At 38.7% G+C, this 18,904-nt stretch overlaps 1 protein-coding gene across 1 annotated transcript in view; it reads right to left on the bottom strand.

Moving 5' to 3' along the window:
• STK32B (serine/threonine kinase 32B) overlaps positions 1–18,904 on the bottom strand; it is a 274,895-nt gene that overhangs the window by 29,521 nt on the left and 226,470 nt on the right. The window contains exon 9 of the mRNA XM_075194650.1: positions 16,455–16,580. Coding sequence (XP_075050751.1) covers positions 16,455–16,580 — 126 coding nt within the window. The remainder of the gene's footprint in view (positions 1–16,454; positions 16,581–18,904) is intronic.

The raw sequence follows: 18,904 nt of genomic DNA on the forward strand, positions 1-18,904 counted from the left end.
TATTTGAATTTGAGAACTGCTGGTTGAATATCTATGTTTTGATAATTGTGATTTTATCTATTTTCTGGGTGTATTTTATATGTATGCTATATAAATTTGTTGGTGGATTTACAGCAATTTGTGAGGTTATCTTGTTGCTTTCTTTTATTATATGGATTAAATAAAACAATCTTTTAATATATCCGCAGTGCACATTTGATTGTTTTAGTGGTGTAGGTGACCACTACATATCATTTTCCTTTACTTCTTGTTTTTGTTGAGGTTGCAGACATCTTGCAATTAGTAGCCTACTACCACTGCCCTAAAAAGCGCCGCAAGGAAACTATTGTTCTTTTTTGTTTATTTTGAGATACCCTTCCTTCTGAACAACACAGATGGTGGGAGTCTCCTCTTTATGAGGAAGTTTTATGGAAGTGAACCACACCATCGATGAAGGTTTCTCTGGAGGAACTACTGCTAAATAAGTCTTAGCACATTTGAGGCTGGAAATGGAAAGTCCATTGTTAAAGCATTTTTTCCATGGATCACTCCAAAATCAAAAGTCCAATTAGAGAGGTCACCCACCCTAAGAGGCCCAGGATAACATAACATTATGTTAATGATCTTCAGGGTTCATTTGTATTGTTAAGTATCAATGTTCATGGGTCAACCATAAGGAAATCACTGAACAAGAGTAGTGCATATTGGACGAAACCACTGGTATTTAGAAAGAGCATTACATGCAGTTGGATAATCCACAATTTTAGTGGAAGAATGTTCAATGGATAGCACGGTGGCTTAGTGGTTAGCACTTCTGCCTCACAACACTGGGGTCATGAGTTCGATTCCCAACCATGGCCTTATCTGTGTGGAATTTGTATGTTGGGTAGGGTAATTTGCTGCTATTAAATTGACCTTAGTCTCTCTTGTTCTGTGTGTGTGTGTGTGTGTGTGTGTATGTTAGGTAATTTAGACTGTAAGCTCTAATGGGGCAGGGACTGATGTAAGTTCTCTGTACAGCGCTGCGGAATTAGTGGCGATATATAAATAGTTGATGATGATGATAGTAGTGCACCCAGTTCTGTGTCCTTTTGCGGAATATACATATTGAAATGTGATAAAGGAGTGGAGAGGGGGCATTTTTAGTGGTGTTCCTTGTTTTGTGGAGGGTCACATGGCAGGTTCCACTTCTCAATAGGATTTGAATTCTGCACCATCTCAAAGTTGGAGGCCTCAGAGTTTCATTCTATACTTTCAATGAGACCCAATTTGCACCTGCATGTTGCACTTCAGCACTTGAGCAATGCGATAAAAAATTTCCTACAAACTAAAATGACCACATAACTGATGTAAATAAAAACTGTCCCTATGTCCCTTCACTTTTATGATTAATTTTACGCATAAAAGAGCCCATAACAGGCAGTATTTTAGAAGTGGAGGTGGTTATAAAGTGAAGCATTTGACATAACATTGACGTGACATTTGCGCTTTTGCACAGAGCTCCTTTGGACTCTAAGTCCAGCTCGGTTATTTTATTTAGTTATTTATTTATTTTTGACAGTAAAAGTATCTAATTAAGTAATGTACAAATAAACATTAATCTGTGTTTAAACCGATGATCTGTGTCAATTAAAAATTTAGGGCAAAGTAATACATAAATAATGGAAATGGAGGTTTACAAACTTGTTATAAGATGAATACCTTATTTTCAGATGCATAGTATTCAAGTTTTATGCTGATTATCATCAATGACACATTATTTCAGGTGTCATCTGTACTTATTGATGATTTGTATTGACACAGAATTACAGTGAAACTGGACTCCTCTCGCCCAACCATATAGAAAAATAAATGCATTAAAGGCCATTTTCCTACTGAATTTCCTGACCTGTTATTGCACGCTCTGACTGGACATGCTCTACAATTTTTAATAGTTCATTATACACATTTAAATGAACTATTACAGATATAACCGTTGAAAGACAATTATGTCCATTGGAAAATCTTGGGCATGCAAAGCTTTAAAACCATTCTATTAAAATTAATATATCTGTCTCATTAGTCAGTGTTTATTGGTATTCCTTTCGGTCTCTGTACAGCACTATCTGTCACTCTAAAAGGCTTTTTTAATTTCCCATCATTTCATTTACTTTCAATTATCACTTTAATGAATAGAATATTTTTTCCATTTCCTCTTTATATAATTGCCTTGGAAAACCTTTTTTTTTTTTTTATCAATTTAACTCCTAAATACCCTTCTTCTAAAGTGATGTTTTTCAGCTTATCAGGGATAAGAAACGAGTGCCTTTTTGTTGTCTTCTGATTGTATACATTTAGTTGTTGTGGATAACTTTCTAGCGCAAAATACTACTTTATTATTATTATTATTATTAAATTATTATTATCATAAATAATTACATATTAAACCACATTGCCAATGTTCTTTTGGAAATATATTTTTTTTAAATATACTGGGCTGTTAACCAAGCATGATCTTCATGGCCGCTACTTACTGTTGAGTGTAATGATTAAAAATCAAAATTAATATCACTATGAACATAGCTACCTAGATTACACTTTGACAATTATTTATACCATTAAGATCTATTGAAGGTGCCTACTTTACATGGAGGAGTGTAAAATTCAAATATTGCCCAAATCAGCAGCTGGTTTTTTTTCTTCTTTTATGTCAAATGTGTCCTAAGAGGCCACCTGTCTGAAGCACATTATGGTTGGCAAGGTCCCGGGGGCAAGCAGAGGGACCCTCTTCAAGGCTGGAGATCACTCTGTCATGCTGATTGGCTTAGAATAACAGACTGGAAGCTTTAAAAGGAGGTTGGTGCTTGAAATCATTGTTCTTCCTCTGTTAACCATGGTTATCTGCAAGGAAACATGTGCAGTCATCATTGCTTTGCACAAAAAGGGCTTCACAGGCAAGGAAATTGCTGCTAGTAAGATTGCACCTAAATCAACCATTTATCGGATCATCAAGAACTTCAAGGAGAGAAGTTCAATAGTTGTGAAGAAGGCTTAAGGGCGCCCAAGAACGTCCAGCAAGCGCCAGGACCATCTCCTAAAGTTGATTCAGCTGCGGGATTGGGGCACCAACAGTGCAGAACTTGCTCAGGATTGGCAGCAGGCAGGTGTCAGGGCATCTGCACGCACAGTCAGGCAAAGACTTTTGGAGGATGGCCTGGTGTCAAGAAGGCCAGCAAAGAAGCCACTTCTCTCCAGGAGAAACATCAGGGACAGACTGATATTCTGCAAAAGGTACAGGGATTGGACTAATGAGGACTGGGGTAAAGTCATTTTCTCTGATGAATCCCCTTTCTGACTGTTTGGGGCATCTGGAAAAACACTTGTCCGGAGAAGGAAAGGTGAGCGCTTCTGTAGAACTGTCTGAGTTCAAATCAAAAGCAGAGACTGGAGAGCTGTGAGGACATTTCTTTACTGTGTAGTATATACTGAAACACTGAAGATGGCTGCCAGGTATTTTCTGTCAGCCAGCACTTCCTGAATGGCAAGTGGATGGCAGTGATGTCACTTCCACCAAACACACATAGCATACATCTACAGTTTCCATCAGTCTTGTGTCATGCCAACAGTAAAGCAACCTGAGATGTATGGGATTGCTTGTCAGCCAAGGAAGTGAACACACTCACAATTTTACCTAAGAACACAGCCATGAATAAAGAATGGTACCAAAACATCCTCCAAGAGCAACTTCTTCCAACCATCCAAGAACAGTTTGGTGACAAAAAATGCCTTTTCCAGCATGATGAAGCACCTTGCCATAAGGCAAAAGTGATAACTAAGTGGCTCGGTGATCAACACATCGACATTTTGGGTCCATGGCCAGGAAACTCCCCAGATCTTAATCTCATTATGAACTTGTGGTCATTCCTCAAGAGACGGGCGGACAAACAAAAATCCACAAATTCTGACAAACTCCAAGCAGTGATTAGACAAGAATGGGCAGCCATCAGTCAGTATGTGGCCCAGAAGTTGATTGACAGCATGTCAGGGTGAATTGCAGAGGTCTTCAAAAAGAAGGATCAACACTGCAAATATTGACTCTTTGCATAAACTTAATGTAATTGTCAATAAAAGCCTTTGACACTTATGAAATGCTGGTAATATTACTTCAGTATACCATAGCATCATTTAACAAATAGGTCTAAAAACACTGAAGCAGCAAACTTTGTGAAAACAAATACTTGTGTCATTCTCAGAACTTCTGGCCATGACTGTATACTGCAGCAATAATTGCTGAGAACAACAAAGAGGGGAAGTCCCAAAAACGATTGGGCAACACTTAACAGATGTAGACAGCTAACAGCATACACATGAAGGTGTGAATGGGTCACAAGTCCTGAGCCTTTGATATAGTTTATTGGAGCAACAAAAGTACTGTTCTGTTAATGAAAGAAATGTTTGAGGATACTAACATTCTATTGTCTGTACCACAATGGTAATGTCTACTGGATTGAATGTGGAATGTTTCGTTCTCTGCGCTGCATCTTCCTTGAAAAATTATTTCTTCTTTCACCTCGGTTGTCAGTAATAATTATTCTTCCATACACATTTTAAACTTACAGTATGTCAATTTCTATTAACATGTAACAACACAATCTATAGCCTTCAATCTATCACACTGATGTGTATTATGAGTTATTCATTCACTCTTGTGATCACTTCAAGTTTGGAATTAGGTCAGGAGACTTGGAAGTTTACATGATCACATGAACAAAGGAAGATTTTATTACTCTGATCTTCTGAAAGGATATTAAACACATCTGTTTAAATTTCGGTCAATCAACACGATTGGACAGCATGCAGGAGAAAAACCCATCTGAAATACTGTATAAAAATAAAAGGATTGGAGTAATTTTTTAAGAGAACATTTTTATAGTCATTACTATAAATTGATACTTATCCATGCTCACAATTAAGGAAGCTATTAACAAGTGTCCTGACCATGGCAAGTGTGTGTTTTAATTGTGTAATGGATTTAAATTATCAGTGGAACCGTACTTGTATAAGTGATCATGATCAACAACATATAATAATAATGGAACCAGCGATTTTTAAAATAAGTTGCTAAAAGGACATTTGACTTGCCCAGAATGGCCCACAGTCCTCCTAGTGCAGTGTTGGCTAACCTGTGACACTCCAGGTGTTGTGAAACTAGAAGTCCCAGCATACCCTTCCAGCAATAAGCTGCTATATATTGGCAAAGCAAAGCACAACACCTGGAGTGTCACAGGTTAGCCAATACTGTCCTAGTATAAGGAACTCACTAGGGGTGGCTCTAATAAAGCTCTAATAAAGCTTCTGTTTCAGCCCCTGGTGTTCTAGAAAGAAAAAATCCCAAATGTTTTAAATATTTCAGTATTTAAAATAATGTGCCATTGTACTAAATATACATGAAAGGGATTGTTTAAGGAAATAAATTAAAAGTATTGGACAGCCCTAGATAGTTCTCATTGTCATTATTTTAACAAACAGTCCAAAATGAAAGCTCTTGTTGCAGATGATCCCATCATGATCCCAAAATAAAACTTTGGGGATTTATTTATAATTTATTAAATTGTTCATACAACAGTATGAACAATTTTTTAAGATGTTTTTCAAAAAAATTAAAAGATGGCTTTTTGAGAAAATCAATAATTTGTATATTGAAAATGTTATATTTTTAATTTTTATTGAAACATGATGCTGTGTTATAGATCATATGAATTCCCATATAAAAGAGGTTTAAAATGAGACCTTGCCCAACTCTCTAGCTTAATCAGGTAAGCTACAATGCAATTTAAAAAAACATTAAAGCAAGCTTTTTGTTCAAAAAGTGCAACTTTAAAACTGTATAAATTCAACACCAGTGGACATATCAGCCTAAGATTTGGGGGTTTTCTTTACACCCATGGCAGTATTTATTATACCAAATTTCATTGAAATTAGAAAATGTAAGGTATATTTTTTTCTAAAATTGTGTTGATTTGATGTGGAATGACCCCTCTGTGTTTTATGAGGGTTTCCTCTGAGTGCTCCAGTTTCCTCCTAAAGTCCAAAAACACACTTGTAGGTTAATGTTAGTGTGTGTATATGCTTGTCTGTGTGGTAGAGAATTTCGTCTGTATGTTGGGCAGCATGGTGGCTTAGTGGTTAGCACTTCTGCCTCACAGCACTGGGGTCATGAGTTCAATTCCTGACCATGGCCTTATCTGTGTTGAGTTTGTATGTTCTCCTCGTGATTGCGTGGGTTTCCTCCAGGTGTTCCGGTTACCTCCCACAATCCAAAAACATACTAGTAGGTTAACTGGCTGCTATCAAATTGACCCTAGTCTCTGTGTGTATGTTAGGGAATTTAGATTGTTAGCTCCTATGGTGCAGGGACTGATGTGAGCGAGCTCTCTGTACAGCGCTGCTGAATTAGTAGCGCTATATAAATAGCTGATTATGATGATGTTCCATTGAGGCAGTGACTAATGTGTTAAAGTAAAATAATTGGATGAAGGTTGTAATTATTTCTATACACTACAATCAGTTGCAATGCGATGAATACACAACCTAATTGTAAATACATTTTATGTTTGTCTATTGTTTCGTATACAATATAAAGTGGTAAAAAGGCAAAATAATTTTTACACCTTACAAATTATATTGAGTTTGGTATCAATCAATTTTATTTATGCATGAGATCATTTCTGACAATATTATGAATAATAACACTTTTCCATGCACTAAATGTCCAGCTCACAGGGATCATATAAACCAGATTAAGTTTTAAGATTATGTCTAGAGGCGGGAATCTGGAGAAGGACATCTGGCAATTCCAAGGAACAATGACCAGAAGAATCCACCAATGCTGTACCAAGTTCTGGTTTTGGAAACCAGAGCGTTCTGATTGAAGCTTGAGCTGGTGCCAACGAGCGCACGCGTATGTATACCAAACTTTGCCTTCATATGCTTTGCTATTAAATCCTTTGTGCTTTGGAACCACAGCGATCACATCGGACAATCGTCATTGGGGACAACAGTTACGGACGTAACAAATGTGAACGAATAAACTGAAAAATTAAAATAATTGGAATGGTAACAAATAGGGACTAATGCAGATTTGGCTGCAAAATGGGTGTAAGTTACATTAAAAGAAGCTGTACACAAAAATAGCATATTTCCGCCCATATCCTGAGATGTACACATATTAAGATCTGTGCACTTCGGCACCAGTAGCATATGCCCCCGATTTATGTTCATGTTTTCTCTGATGTGATGGGATCAGAGGAATCTTTTTTAACTTACATAAATGTTGCAGTAATCATTGGAATACAGTTTATATGGGCTTCCCTTCATGGCTGTCTGTCACATAAAAGCTTATTGATTGCTCATAGCAAAATCACGATAAATGTGGTTAAAATTATTGGAATTTATTTTACTCCACCTGTGACCCCAAACTATCTGTTAAATAATAGCTTCTTTGTCACTCAAATAAATAGCACAGTAAGTGTGGTTCAAATTATTGCATCAAAATATACTTCATCGCAATTATGCCAAAAATGTGTCTGTCTTATAAACAGTTATTTCTCACTTAAAATATCTGGAAATGGAAAATCAATTAATCTCACCTGAAAGAAATAAATGTTGATTGTAATGATTCATAATTTCTTTAAAAACACAGAAACATATAATTTGACGGAAGATAAGAACCGCTTGGCCATCTAGTCAGTCCATTTTGTTAACCTATGGTAATCTCAACCCTTATTATATCCTTTATTCTTTGTAGGGATATCTTTATGTCTATCCCAAGCATGTTTGAATTGCTGTACTGTATTAGCCTCTACCACCTCTGATTGGAGGCTATTCCACTTATCCACTACCCTCTCTGTGAAGTAATTTTTCTCTGAACCTACTTCCCTCCAGTGTCAGTGCATGTCCTTGTGTTCTAATACTTCTCTTCCTTTAAAGAATGTTTCTCTCCTGTACCTTGTTAAAGCTCTATGTTTCCAATATGTACTCTCCTTACCGAAGACTCAACTAAAACTATTAAAACTATAATAATACAATTTGGGGAAAGTAACCCTTGGAAGTTGGAAGATGATGAGTTCTATTTTGGAACATTCTGAGCTTGTAGATGGCTGATGGAATTGGGAAGGGGAGTTAGACATCCAGCCAAGCTGAAGAACTTGACCCCAAATTCTGCTAAATGGTGGGAATAGAATTCTTGGGGCTTCATACAGAACCTATGCATGGTCTATTGTAATCAGTAAGTAGAAGAAAGTAAAGTGTAGAAGATTAACAATAATTCAAAATACCTACTCATTACTTTCTGAAAATGTTCCTTGTAAAATCTGTGGTTTCACCGCCAGGGGCTATAGCTGGCACACGGTCATAAAAAAATAAAAATAAAAAAAACGCTTGGGTGCAGCCAGCACGTATTCTCTGCCAAAATGTCTGCTCATTTCATGTGCCTCAGATATTATGCACTATATTAAATAGGAAAGACCATAATTTCCATCTCATCTTGGTAAACATGACATTTCACTGACAGCAAGAAAAAAAATCTAAATCTATGTTTAAAGTGAATTAGCTTGCATAAGGCATACTGGCAGATCTCTGCAGTTGAATGTGATTACATTTTCTACTACATGAATAAAATACACTGTACTCCACTAGGCAGTTTATGTGCTTGATTTAAATACTGTGAAATTATAAAAATGCCATGCTAAGAAAGAATGTGCTTTATAATGAAAGTTTACAGAGCTTGGCCGTTATTTGTTATCAGACACAGAGAAGCTTTAAAAGGAAACTAAACCTAAAATATAATCATCTGCAAAAGTATCACATTCACATCACAAATATGTGTGTAAAAAATTCTAATGCGATGACACAGCCTGAGGTATTTGACATTGTATATTTCCATGAGTGCAGTTTATTGCACTCTTAAATTCTCTGCCAGAATTTCAGAATGGCCCCTTTTAAAGACATGCTAACTCTAATTTTATGCTCTGTTTGTATAATACAAACATACATTAATAGATGAAAACATAATATTCATGTTGCAAGATTCCTGGCTTCTACCACGTTGATCTTTTATTCTACATAAAAAGTCTAGATTGCCTAAATTTTATTTGTCTGTGTTCCATAATCTCCTAAGTAACTTCCAATACATGTCAGTTGCATTTATGGTTATTTTCTCATCATATAACATTTAGGAATACAGTCTAAAAACAGAAAAGGGTAGATTGTTTTGTCTAGATGTGGAGATGTGCCCAGCTGTCGAAGTGCCCAGGAAGAGGGCGAAGAAGATGTGCCCTGAGAAAGTGCCTGTTAAGAGGGCGAAGAAAGAAGAGATGGAAAACTACTCACCAGTCTTGCGTTCCAGCGATGAGTACTCCTCTTATTTTCCTGCAGGTCCTGGCAGCAGAAGGCGAGTGACCCAATCAGGGCTCGCCTTCCCCTGCTGCTCAATCAGTGGCCGGTTAGGTGAGCCAATCCTGGCTCACCTACGGCCGCTTGAATGATTGGCTCCACGGTCAGCCAATCAGGGCTCGCGGCGATGCTGAGTAATGCCAGCGCGCCAGCGGCTATTTAAGAGCAGTGCGGCGGCGGAGCCGACAGAAGAGGACGTCGTGGGATGTCCAGAAGCAAAGACGTGGATGCTGGCGGAAGTCGCAGGGGGCCCTTGTAAGGGCTAGGAGCTACGCTGCCACAAGAAGACGACAGAGAAGAAGGCAAGGGAAGAACATGGCACGAAAGTCAGAAGACGCCGCGATCAAGGAAAAGAAGAGATCATTGGTGGGGAGGTCTAAGAGCGCCCCAAGAAGACAGTGGGGAGCAGCACGCATAAGAGGAGCCGCTGGTTGGAGGGCCTGGAAGACCCGAAGACGCCGGGGCAAGTGAAGTATCCTGTGCGGAGCAGGTGAGTATAGAATACTCTGATAGGTCAGGCTCAAGGCCTGTGGGCACCATTCAGGCACAAGGCCTGTGTACACCATAGTGGACATAAGACCCTGATGCAGCTAGGGCATAGGTAGGGCATAAGTAGCTGGCCTCTAAGACCATAGTTAGGTAAGAGGGCACAAGTCCCTTAGGTTAGACCTGGCACAAGGCCCTTAGAGTGAGGCAAGGCATAAAGCACTTAGTCAGTTTAGGGCACAATGCCCATTAGTTTAGTCTTCGTGGAGAAGAAAGGTACGGTACGTGTCATAGTGGTCCCTCAGGATTGGGTGAGTACCTGGGGTGTTGGGAAGGGGATGGGAGTTTGTGTGATTTTACCTCCCCTAGCACCCGTTACATAGAGATGAGTGAAATTTATACTGGCGGAATTTGTTTTTATGTGTTGCCAGTATTACATCAGCCACAACATACAAGAGAATGAACTGAATGTCACCATGCAAGCTCTATTCATTATTCAAGACATTAGTATTTACATGGGCAGAATGGCGGGCGTGAAAATTGTATTGACGACACTTTGCACCTCTGCAAAATGGCCTTTTCTGTTGAAAAGCTGCATTCACATGACATATCACAGAGACTTTGATAATCTGTAGCTATGTCATTGGGGTGGGGCATGTAATTATTTAATAAATCCAGACAGATCAAGAATGAGAGGAGGCAAATGGTATAGATCTCAATTATCTTTGCATATACTTCAGTGCCCAGACTGTAGGTACTGTGATCATCCAACATATGCACCAAACAGACAGCTCCCACCCCCCCTCATACAATCACACAGCTGCTCTTTATGCTTTGTTTTATTAACCATCCTCATTAACAATGAACACATGCAAACAAACAAACCCATTTAAATATAAAACATCTGTCCATGTTCACTTAGGGCCTAATGCTGAGTTAGGAACAAAGCAGACAAAAGGAGTAAATTTGCTCCTGGACAAACCATGTTACAATGCAAGGGGTGCAAATTCATATTTTTTTTTTGCATGTAAGGAAAATACTGGCTGATTTTTCGTGCAGCACACAGTGACTTGATAGCTTTATTTTTACACTGAAATTTAAAGTTGATCTAGAACATGCCCTATCCCAACTATAAATGTGTCCCCACATTTTAAATTTACTACTTCCTCCAATGCAACATGGTTTTGCCAAGGTGCAAATTTGCTACTTTTTTTTGCTATGCTCCTAACTCATCATCATTGCCCTTGGTGACTTAATGACCTAGGAGCCCAATTCATTAAGGAAAGTTAAGCAGAAAATTGAGTAAGTTTTCTTACTTAAGTTTTCTGGACAAAACCATGTTACAAGGGGGGCAAATGAGTTTATTATTTTGCACATAAGTTAAATACTGGCCGTTTTTTCATGTAGCACACAAATACTTGATAGCTTATTTGTACACTGAAATTTAAAGTTGATCAAGGACATGCCCTACCGCAAATATAAATCTGCCATCACATTTTCAATTTATACTTCCACCCCCCAATGCAACATGGTTTTGCCTTACTTACTTTTTGCTTAACTTTCCTTAATGAATCAGGCCCTATATGTCACCAATGCAGTCTTCTTATTTCTGCATTTTTTCTGGTCACTTTGGCAACAACTTAATTTTTACTTTCATATAAATTGTCTTGTATTTCATATAAGCTCAGTAACATTCAACAGGCACATTATGCCATGATCAAAGGAAATTTCTGTAGAGATCAGAAACAAAATCTTTTGTTGATATCTATCAGTTTGGAATGGATTATAATGCCATTTCTAAGACTCTAGGGGGTAAATGCATCAAGCTCCGATTTTGAAAATCCAGCGATTTTCTTGCGGGTGTTTCATCTCGCAGATGTATTAAAGTGAGATTTGCTGTTAAATCGCCAGAGATGTGTTTCTGTCAAAATTGCTATTACAAACTCTTACAAAATTGATAGAGATCAAAGTCCTGACTGTTTGCCACTCTAGCTATACAAGTTTCAAAGGTATGAAGCTGCGATTAAGCAAACTCTCCTGAGTTTTCTTTAAAAATTGCTAAATACAACACGCTGCATCCTAACAGCGTGTGTAGTGAGCACATCACTGTTACACTGCCCTGCCTACAGAGCCGCAGGTCAAAAGTGTAAAAATAGATAAATGCTTTTTTAAAAAAAGCGTTGGATCCCCCCGTCCGACCACTATTAACCCTAGTGCTGCCAGCCTACTGCTGGTTGTGTGAAAATCGCGGGAAAAATTTGCGTTGCGTCCCCCCGATTTTCACTCAAACAGCACTAGGCAAACCAGCCTGGTGTGAGTGGCACTATAGCAGGGGGACACACGGCAGGGGTCCCCCTGCCATAATGACAACCAACCCCAGGCTGTTCAGCGCTGGTATGGATTCCCTAGGGAGTGGGGTCCGCTGAAAAAAACGAACGAGTCCCCCACTAGGGACACCCAGTCCAGTGCTAGGGCTCTTCCTACATCCCTGGGCGGTGGGTGTAGGGTAATGGCAAAAATGAAGTAAAAAAAAAACAAACGGACCCCACGCAAAATTTTCTCTGATTTTCACGTAAACAGCAGTAAGTTGGCAGCACTAGGGTTAATAGTGCTGTTATCTATTTTTACACTTTTGACAACCGCCAGACCTCCGGCTGTATAGGCAGGGGCAGTGTAACAGTGATGTGTTTAGTAATCACGCAGCTAGATGAGGATAACACAGGAGAGTTAGCTAAACACGGGAGATACATTGCAGCAAATCGCCAGAGACGACCAGCGATTTTTAAGCTCAGTGTAAAAATCGCAGTTTAATACATCTGGCGACTTGGGTACTAAAGTCGCGGGTTATCACCCGTGATTTGTTGCGATTTTAAAACGCTGAAAAAATTGGACCTCGATTCATTTACCCCTAGGACTCCACTGAACAGGAAGAGAAAGCTGGGTCTATTGATCAAACTTCTAAAAAAGGAAAAGTGGAGGTGTTGCCCATATCGGCCAATTAAATCCTAGCTATCACGTATCTAGTACATTCAAGAAAATTATACCTAGAATCTGATTGGTTGCTATGGGTAATGCCTCCACTTTTCCTTTTTAGAAGGGTTGATAAATCGACCCTATAATCTTCTTTCACCACTTTAATATTTCTTTCAAGCTATTACTTGGCAAAGCTTGTTATGTCATAGACCGAAGCTGGGGTAAACAAATGTGACTCTTAATCTCCCAACATGATGTGTTCACCTAGCAATTTCAAGTTGTTAACTCTTGGGGCTAGATTTACTAAACAGCGGGTTTGAAAAAGTGGAGATGTTGCCTATAGCAACCAATCAGATTCTTGCTATCATTTTGTAGAAGGTACTAAATAAATGAAAGCTAGAATCTGATTGGTTGCTATAGGCAACATCCCCACTTTTTCAAACCCGCAGCTTAGTAAATCTAGCCCTTAGTTTCTAATGCTAATGACCTTTTTCTTACCCAAAATATTTTAAGTTACAATACTTCTATTTTCATTCTAATTCAAAGTAACAGTATAAGTGAGAATAGGGACCTATAAAAATTTTTTCTTCATTTAGAAGTATAGAGTGGATTTTATGGCCAGTGAAACCAGGTTACATGGGTATCCTAATGGTTTATGTTAAAATTATGGTAAAAGTATTTTGATTTTTAGAACGATTTCAGTATAGTACACTCAAAATCCATTATGCCACTCTAAATATTTTTAATATATGCAGGAATAGAAACATTTTCTCAACAAGTCAGCCTTTGATGAAATAGTGCTGTATTGAGATTTACAACATTCTGATTAAATATTTTGTGCTTTTCTAGTAAGACTACTTTATATTGCAAAGCTTCATATCTTTACTATTGATCTCCAAAGCAGCCTGTTTTATATTCCAGATTTGTGTATTAGTATTGCAAGATAGGAGCAAGACGTCATTCTATATAAATATATTCACAGAAACAAGTTTCATCTCCTACATTCTATTGTGGAACGTTTTCAAAATGAGATCATGTAGATGGTGCCAATATATTAAGTGTAAGAGGACAGAATCAGGTAAGTGTTTGAGTCAAGCTATATTTTAACAAGTACACTTACTTTGTCTTGTGTTTTGAATATTTTTATAAAATTTTAGTGAAACTAACAAAATTATAGGTTAAAACCAGTAATTCAATTTATTTATTTTTTAACAAAGTATTATTATTTTTCTACTGTAGTTATTATCTTTAAGTCTTAAATATCAAACTCAATAAGAAAAGCCATGGCATTATTTTAAAAATGTAGAAGATATTTATAAAAATGCAAATTTTTAAAAAATCCTGACCACTTATTATAATAAACAATAGAAAGGTTCTGTCCAACTTGTTAGGTAGGGGGGAGTCACACTTTGGTGACTTACATGATGAAAGGCAGGGCAATATGAAAACGGGGGTGATCATGTCAAAAAAAGTAAATTACATTTGTGGTATGCCGAGAACGCTTTACACAGTTTGCCAAGTACAGTGAAAAAAAAAATATGCTTAAACTGGGGTACACACTACAGAAATTTCGACCAACTTTTTATGCCGAGCGATTTTACATGCGATCGATGGTCCGATCGCTCGGTCCATGGACTGCATATACACTAGCATTGTTTAGGACGATAAAGGGAAGAACGGACGTCCCTTTAGCGAGTTTTTACAGCCATGTTGTCGTGAGCAATGACTGTAATTTCGTACTCACTGTTGTGGATCTGTCGGAAGTTTATACACACTACACAACGGAAACAAGATTGGAACGAAAATATTAAACTGTACGACCAACCCAATGAGGCGACAATCGTCCATTTGGGCAGACTTTCGACCATCGTGTCACTGCACACACTGCCCCGACTTTTGATCGTATGTCGGCTGTTTGAGCCGATTATTGGACGAAAAAAGTGTAGTGTGTACCCAGCTTTAGTAAGAAGTGAGGTACAGCAAGAAACAGTTGACTGACCACATACAGTCCATAAACAGTATATTAATAACTTCATGCCAACCACATACTGCCTCACGCACCCCATATATAGATCCAAACTATGTATAAGTCTAATGCCCGTCACAGGTCTAATGCCCAATATTAGACATGTGTCCTCATGCCCACTGCATATGTCTACTTTGGTGGAGAATTTTGAGGGGTTAAGTGTACAATAATTCTACTTTTTTTAAAATATTATCCCCTATCATATGTACAATAGTTTGCTCTTGAATAAAGCATATTAGCAATCACCTTTCCTTCACTCCATCTTTCGGGTGCTGGTCACATAAGTCTTCTCTCTTGGTCCAGCCTCGATCGGTGTCTCACATACCCATCATCATTGTTATTTGTGCTGCTCTGTTCAAACTACGACTAGGTGAGGTGGTATGATAGTTGAGGCTGGTCATAGAGAGAAGACTGCAACTCCTGGCCTCCGAAGATGAAGATGCTGTAGAAAAGGGAAGTGCTTCTGTATTAGAAAGTGATCTAATGTAGCCTATGAGAGAATGTATCTGAAAATGGTCTAATGTAGTCTATGAGTGAGTGTATTTAGCAAAAGGTTATAGATAGCATATGGGTTATATTTACTTTTACTATTCAATAAAAATCCACCAGAGTTCCAAATTAAGGATAAGCTATATACAGTTCTGGGATGTTCTAATATGGAACTCTGGCTAGTTGTACTGTATCCTGATGTTCCCCGAAACATTCTGTGATAGCAAGAGTGGTATCTTCATTAATTGTGAGTGCTCATCCTCTACTCCCACTAAGATATCAGTCTCACTGGCTGCTGAACGGCTATACAGTTGTTTATTTCTAGGCTTCTCTAGTTTTAAAACAGATCTCAGCTTTTAAGGTAACCTGGACTTCCAATCAACCAGCGAACCTGCATCCTATATCAAGATGACTGACGGCCATTTTTAGCACACTCAACTGGCTGCTGCCATCCGACACCCTGAGAATTGTTACGCCCTGAGTAGGGTGCCCTCCCCCGGCTGAGGTACCCTGGTTGGGAAGGAGAGTTTTACATTCCTATGATTAACTCACTTCAGTTCATTGTTCTGTACCATTACAGACGTAGGATATAACTTGTTATGCTATTTCTATGCTGGAAGAAATACTTTTTTCTCTTTCTCTTCATGTCGATGAACAATCATTGTTTCATGAGCAATAACCTCATAGGTTTGTATTTTAAGGTTACAGCAGACATCTAATATAAAGTTGAAATTATACAGTTTTGATATGCCAGAAATTATTTCAAAAAGTACAATCATTTTTTTTTGCCTTCAATATTATACAACATTGTACTGGTTGAGAGCATTTTTTTTTTGCTAAATCTAGTCATTCAAATGAATATTTTTTTTTTAACAGAATATTATAATTGTGTACATTTTTTTGCATTGTCTGCAATTGTAATTGTGCTCTTTACCTTATAACACGCTAAGAAAAGTCAATGGATTATGTTTTTTTAAAAAGACCTGCAAATCAAACAAAATTCTGCTCCGATAAGGTGTATACAATATAATACACATATAAAGGTAAGTGAAAAAGAATTTAAACTCACGTTAGGGACAAAGCTGGGAGTAACTGATTTTTCCAAAACTGCATCCCAGTTCATGTCAGCGAGGTAAGGAGAGCTCTGAATGTCAGATAAAGATGAAAATCGGCACTCTGGGTCCTTGGTAAGAAGCTGTAATAAGATAACATTTATTATGTAACACATTGACATATATATTACATATGTACAGTAACAGGAGATGTTTAGGACATGATACATGTTCACCATTCATGTTTCACTTTTCATGTTTTTACTTGTTATGGTTCTGAAGGAGGAGGGAAGGACACTACGTAATATGAGCTACTGTATATACTGAGAATAATCAATATTCTGAGCCACTCACTAGAACTTCATGTTTTTATTTTAGCAAATTGGTCAGAATTGCAATTTAATTATCATTATTATTAATAATATCCTTTATTTATAGGGCACCACGTGAGGTCCGCAGCGCCATACAGAGGGCAAACAAAAAGACAGTACATGGTATAACAGTACAATACAGTAAAGAGATAAAACTGCAACTCTCAACATAGCAACTGGGGTGCAAGCAGGGCCGGATTAACCCGAGGTCTAACTGGGCTACAGCCCAGGGGCCTCGGGCATCCAGGGGGCCCTTGACAGAGCTCAGCAGAATTATTGATCGGGACAGGGGCGGGGGCTGCAGTCCTCCTTCTCCAGCGCTCAGTAATCTCCTTACTGAGGAGATCTCGCGAGAGTGTCACAAGATCTCCTCAGTAAGCCGCTTACAGCGCGCCGCGGAAGGAGGACTGCAGTGACAGGAGAAGGTAAGCGCTTGGGGGGGGGGTCGGTTGGCAAACAGGGAGGCGGCCTCACGGGGGGGTGGGGGCCCTCTTAGCCCAAGGGCCTCCATTCCGTTAATCCGGCCCTGGGTGCAAGGGTATAGTCAGCGCAGGCTGAAACCTGTGCCCATTAGTGTGGGTGCAACTAACAGGTTTAGAGCCACTGAAAGAGGCGCAAAGACGGAGTAGAGTCAATGGGCAGAGAGACCAAGGAGGAAGGGCGCAATGTAGCTGGTGAGCAAAAGTTATAGGGAAGAAATTATAATGAGAACAGGAGGGAAGAGGGCCCTGCTCACTAGAGATTAGAATCTAAAGGGAAAGCAGCAGACAAACGGTTGACACAAGGGGGTGAACCAATGTAAGGTAATCTGAGGACAAGAATCAAGAGTGGGAGAGATGGAGGATGAAGAGAGTGAAGTATATTACATGGTGAAATGGCTACTTGGAGGACTGGTAGGCTTTTCTAAACAGGTGGGTTTTCAATGACTGTTTGAAGCTATAAAGGCTAGGGGATAGTTTGATAGAATGAAGGAGATTGTGCCAATGGTGGGGTGCAGCATGGGAATTTAATGTCGCCAGACCAAATTTGCTGGGCTCCCCTATCCCTCAACCCCAAAACTCAGTTGAACAAAAACTCCACTAAGACCCATACATGTAAAAAAAAAAATCATGAATATCTTATGGGCACATTTCCATCGCCCCAATATACATTCAGGGCCTGATTCATCTTCGAACACAATGAACACAACTTGCATTTAAAAAAAAACACACGTAACTAGAAAGTATTGTCATAACGTATTGGTAGAACATATGGGCCAATGTCTAACAGGTGTTGACGGAATCTGAGAAAGATGTTAGGCCACACATTTGCAAACTTAACCAGGAATGTTGGTTTATTTGTAACAGGATAGAGAAGTATAACTTGGAGGTATACAGGATACAGCAATCTGCAGGCAGTCAACAATTTCTTGTGGAACACAGGTATTTACAAATATATAGAACAGTCTCTATGAGGTTGGGCATCATGGTGGCTCAGTGGTTAGCCTTACAGCACTGGGGTCATGAGTTCAATTCTCGACCATGGCGTTATCTGTATGGAGTTTGTATGTTCTCCCTGTGTTCGCGTGGGTTTCCTCCGGGTGCTCCGGTTTCCTCCCACACTCCAAAAAAACATACTGGTAGGTTAATTGGCTGCTAACAAATTAACCCTAATGTGTGTGTGTGTATGTATTCTAGGGATTTTAGACTGTAAGCTCCAATGGGGCAGGGACTGATGTGAGTGAGTTCTTTGCACAGCGCTGCGGAATTAGTGGCGCTATATAAATAAATGGTGATGATGATGAGGTTACTATGTACTACACAGCCGTGTATAGCGGATCTCAAGGACCGTTTCAATTTGAATATAAACAGACCCACAGTGGCTATAAAGTGTGTTCACCCCTTTGGCTCTTTTCACATTCAGTTTCCTTACATCATGCAATCAAAATGGATTAATTCTGGAATTCTTACTACTGGTCAGCACAAAATAATCTGTAATGTTTTGTTAGCATACACCTAAATAAGTGCAATCAGATGTCTTCAAATGTGACATAAGTAATTGATTGAAGTCCACTTGTGTACAATTAAAGCATTTTAACTAAATTAAAAAGTAAACGC

The sequence above is a fragment of the Mixophyes fleayi genome, chromosome 1, assembly GCF_038048845.1.
Source record: "Mixophyes fleayi isolate aMixFle1 chromosome 1, aMixFle1.hap1, whole genome shotgun sequence".
Taxonomy (NCBI): Eukaryota; Metazoa; Chordata; class Amphibia; order Anura; family Limnodynastidae; genus Mixophyes; species Mixophyes fleayi.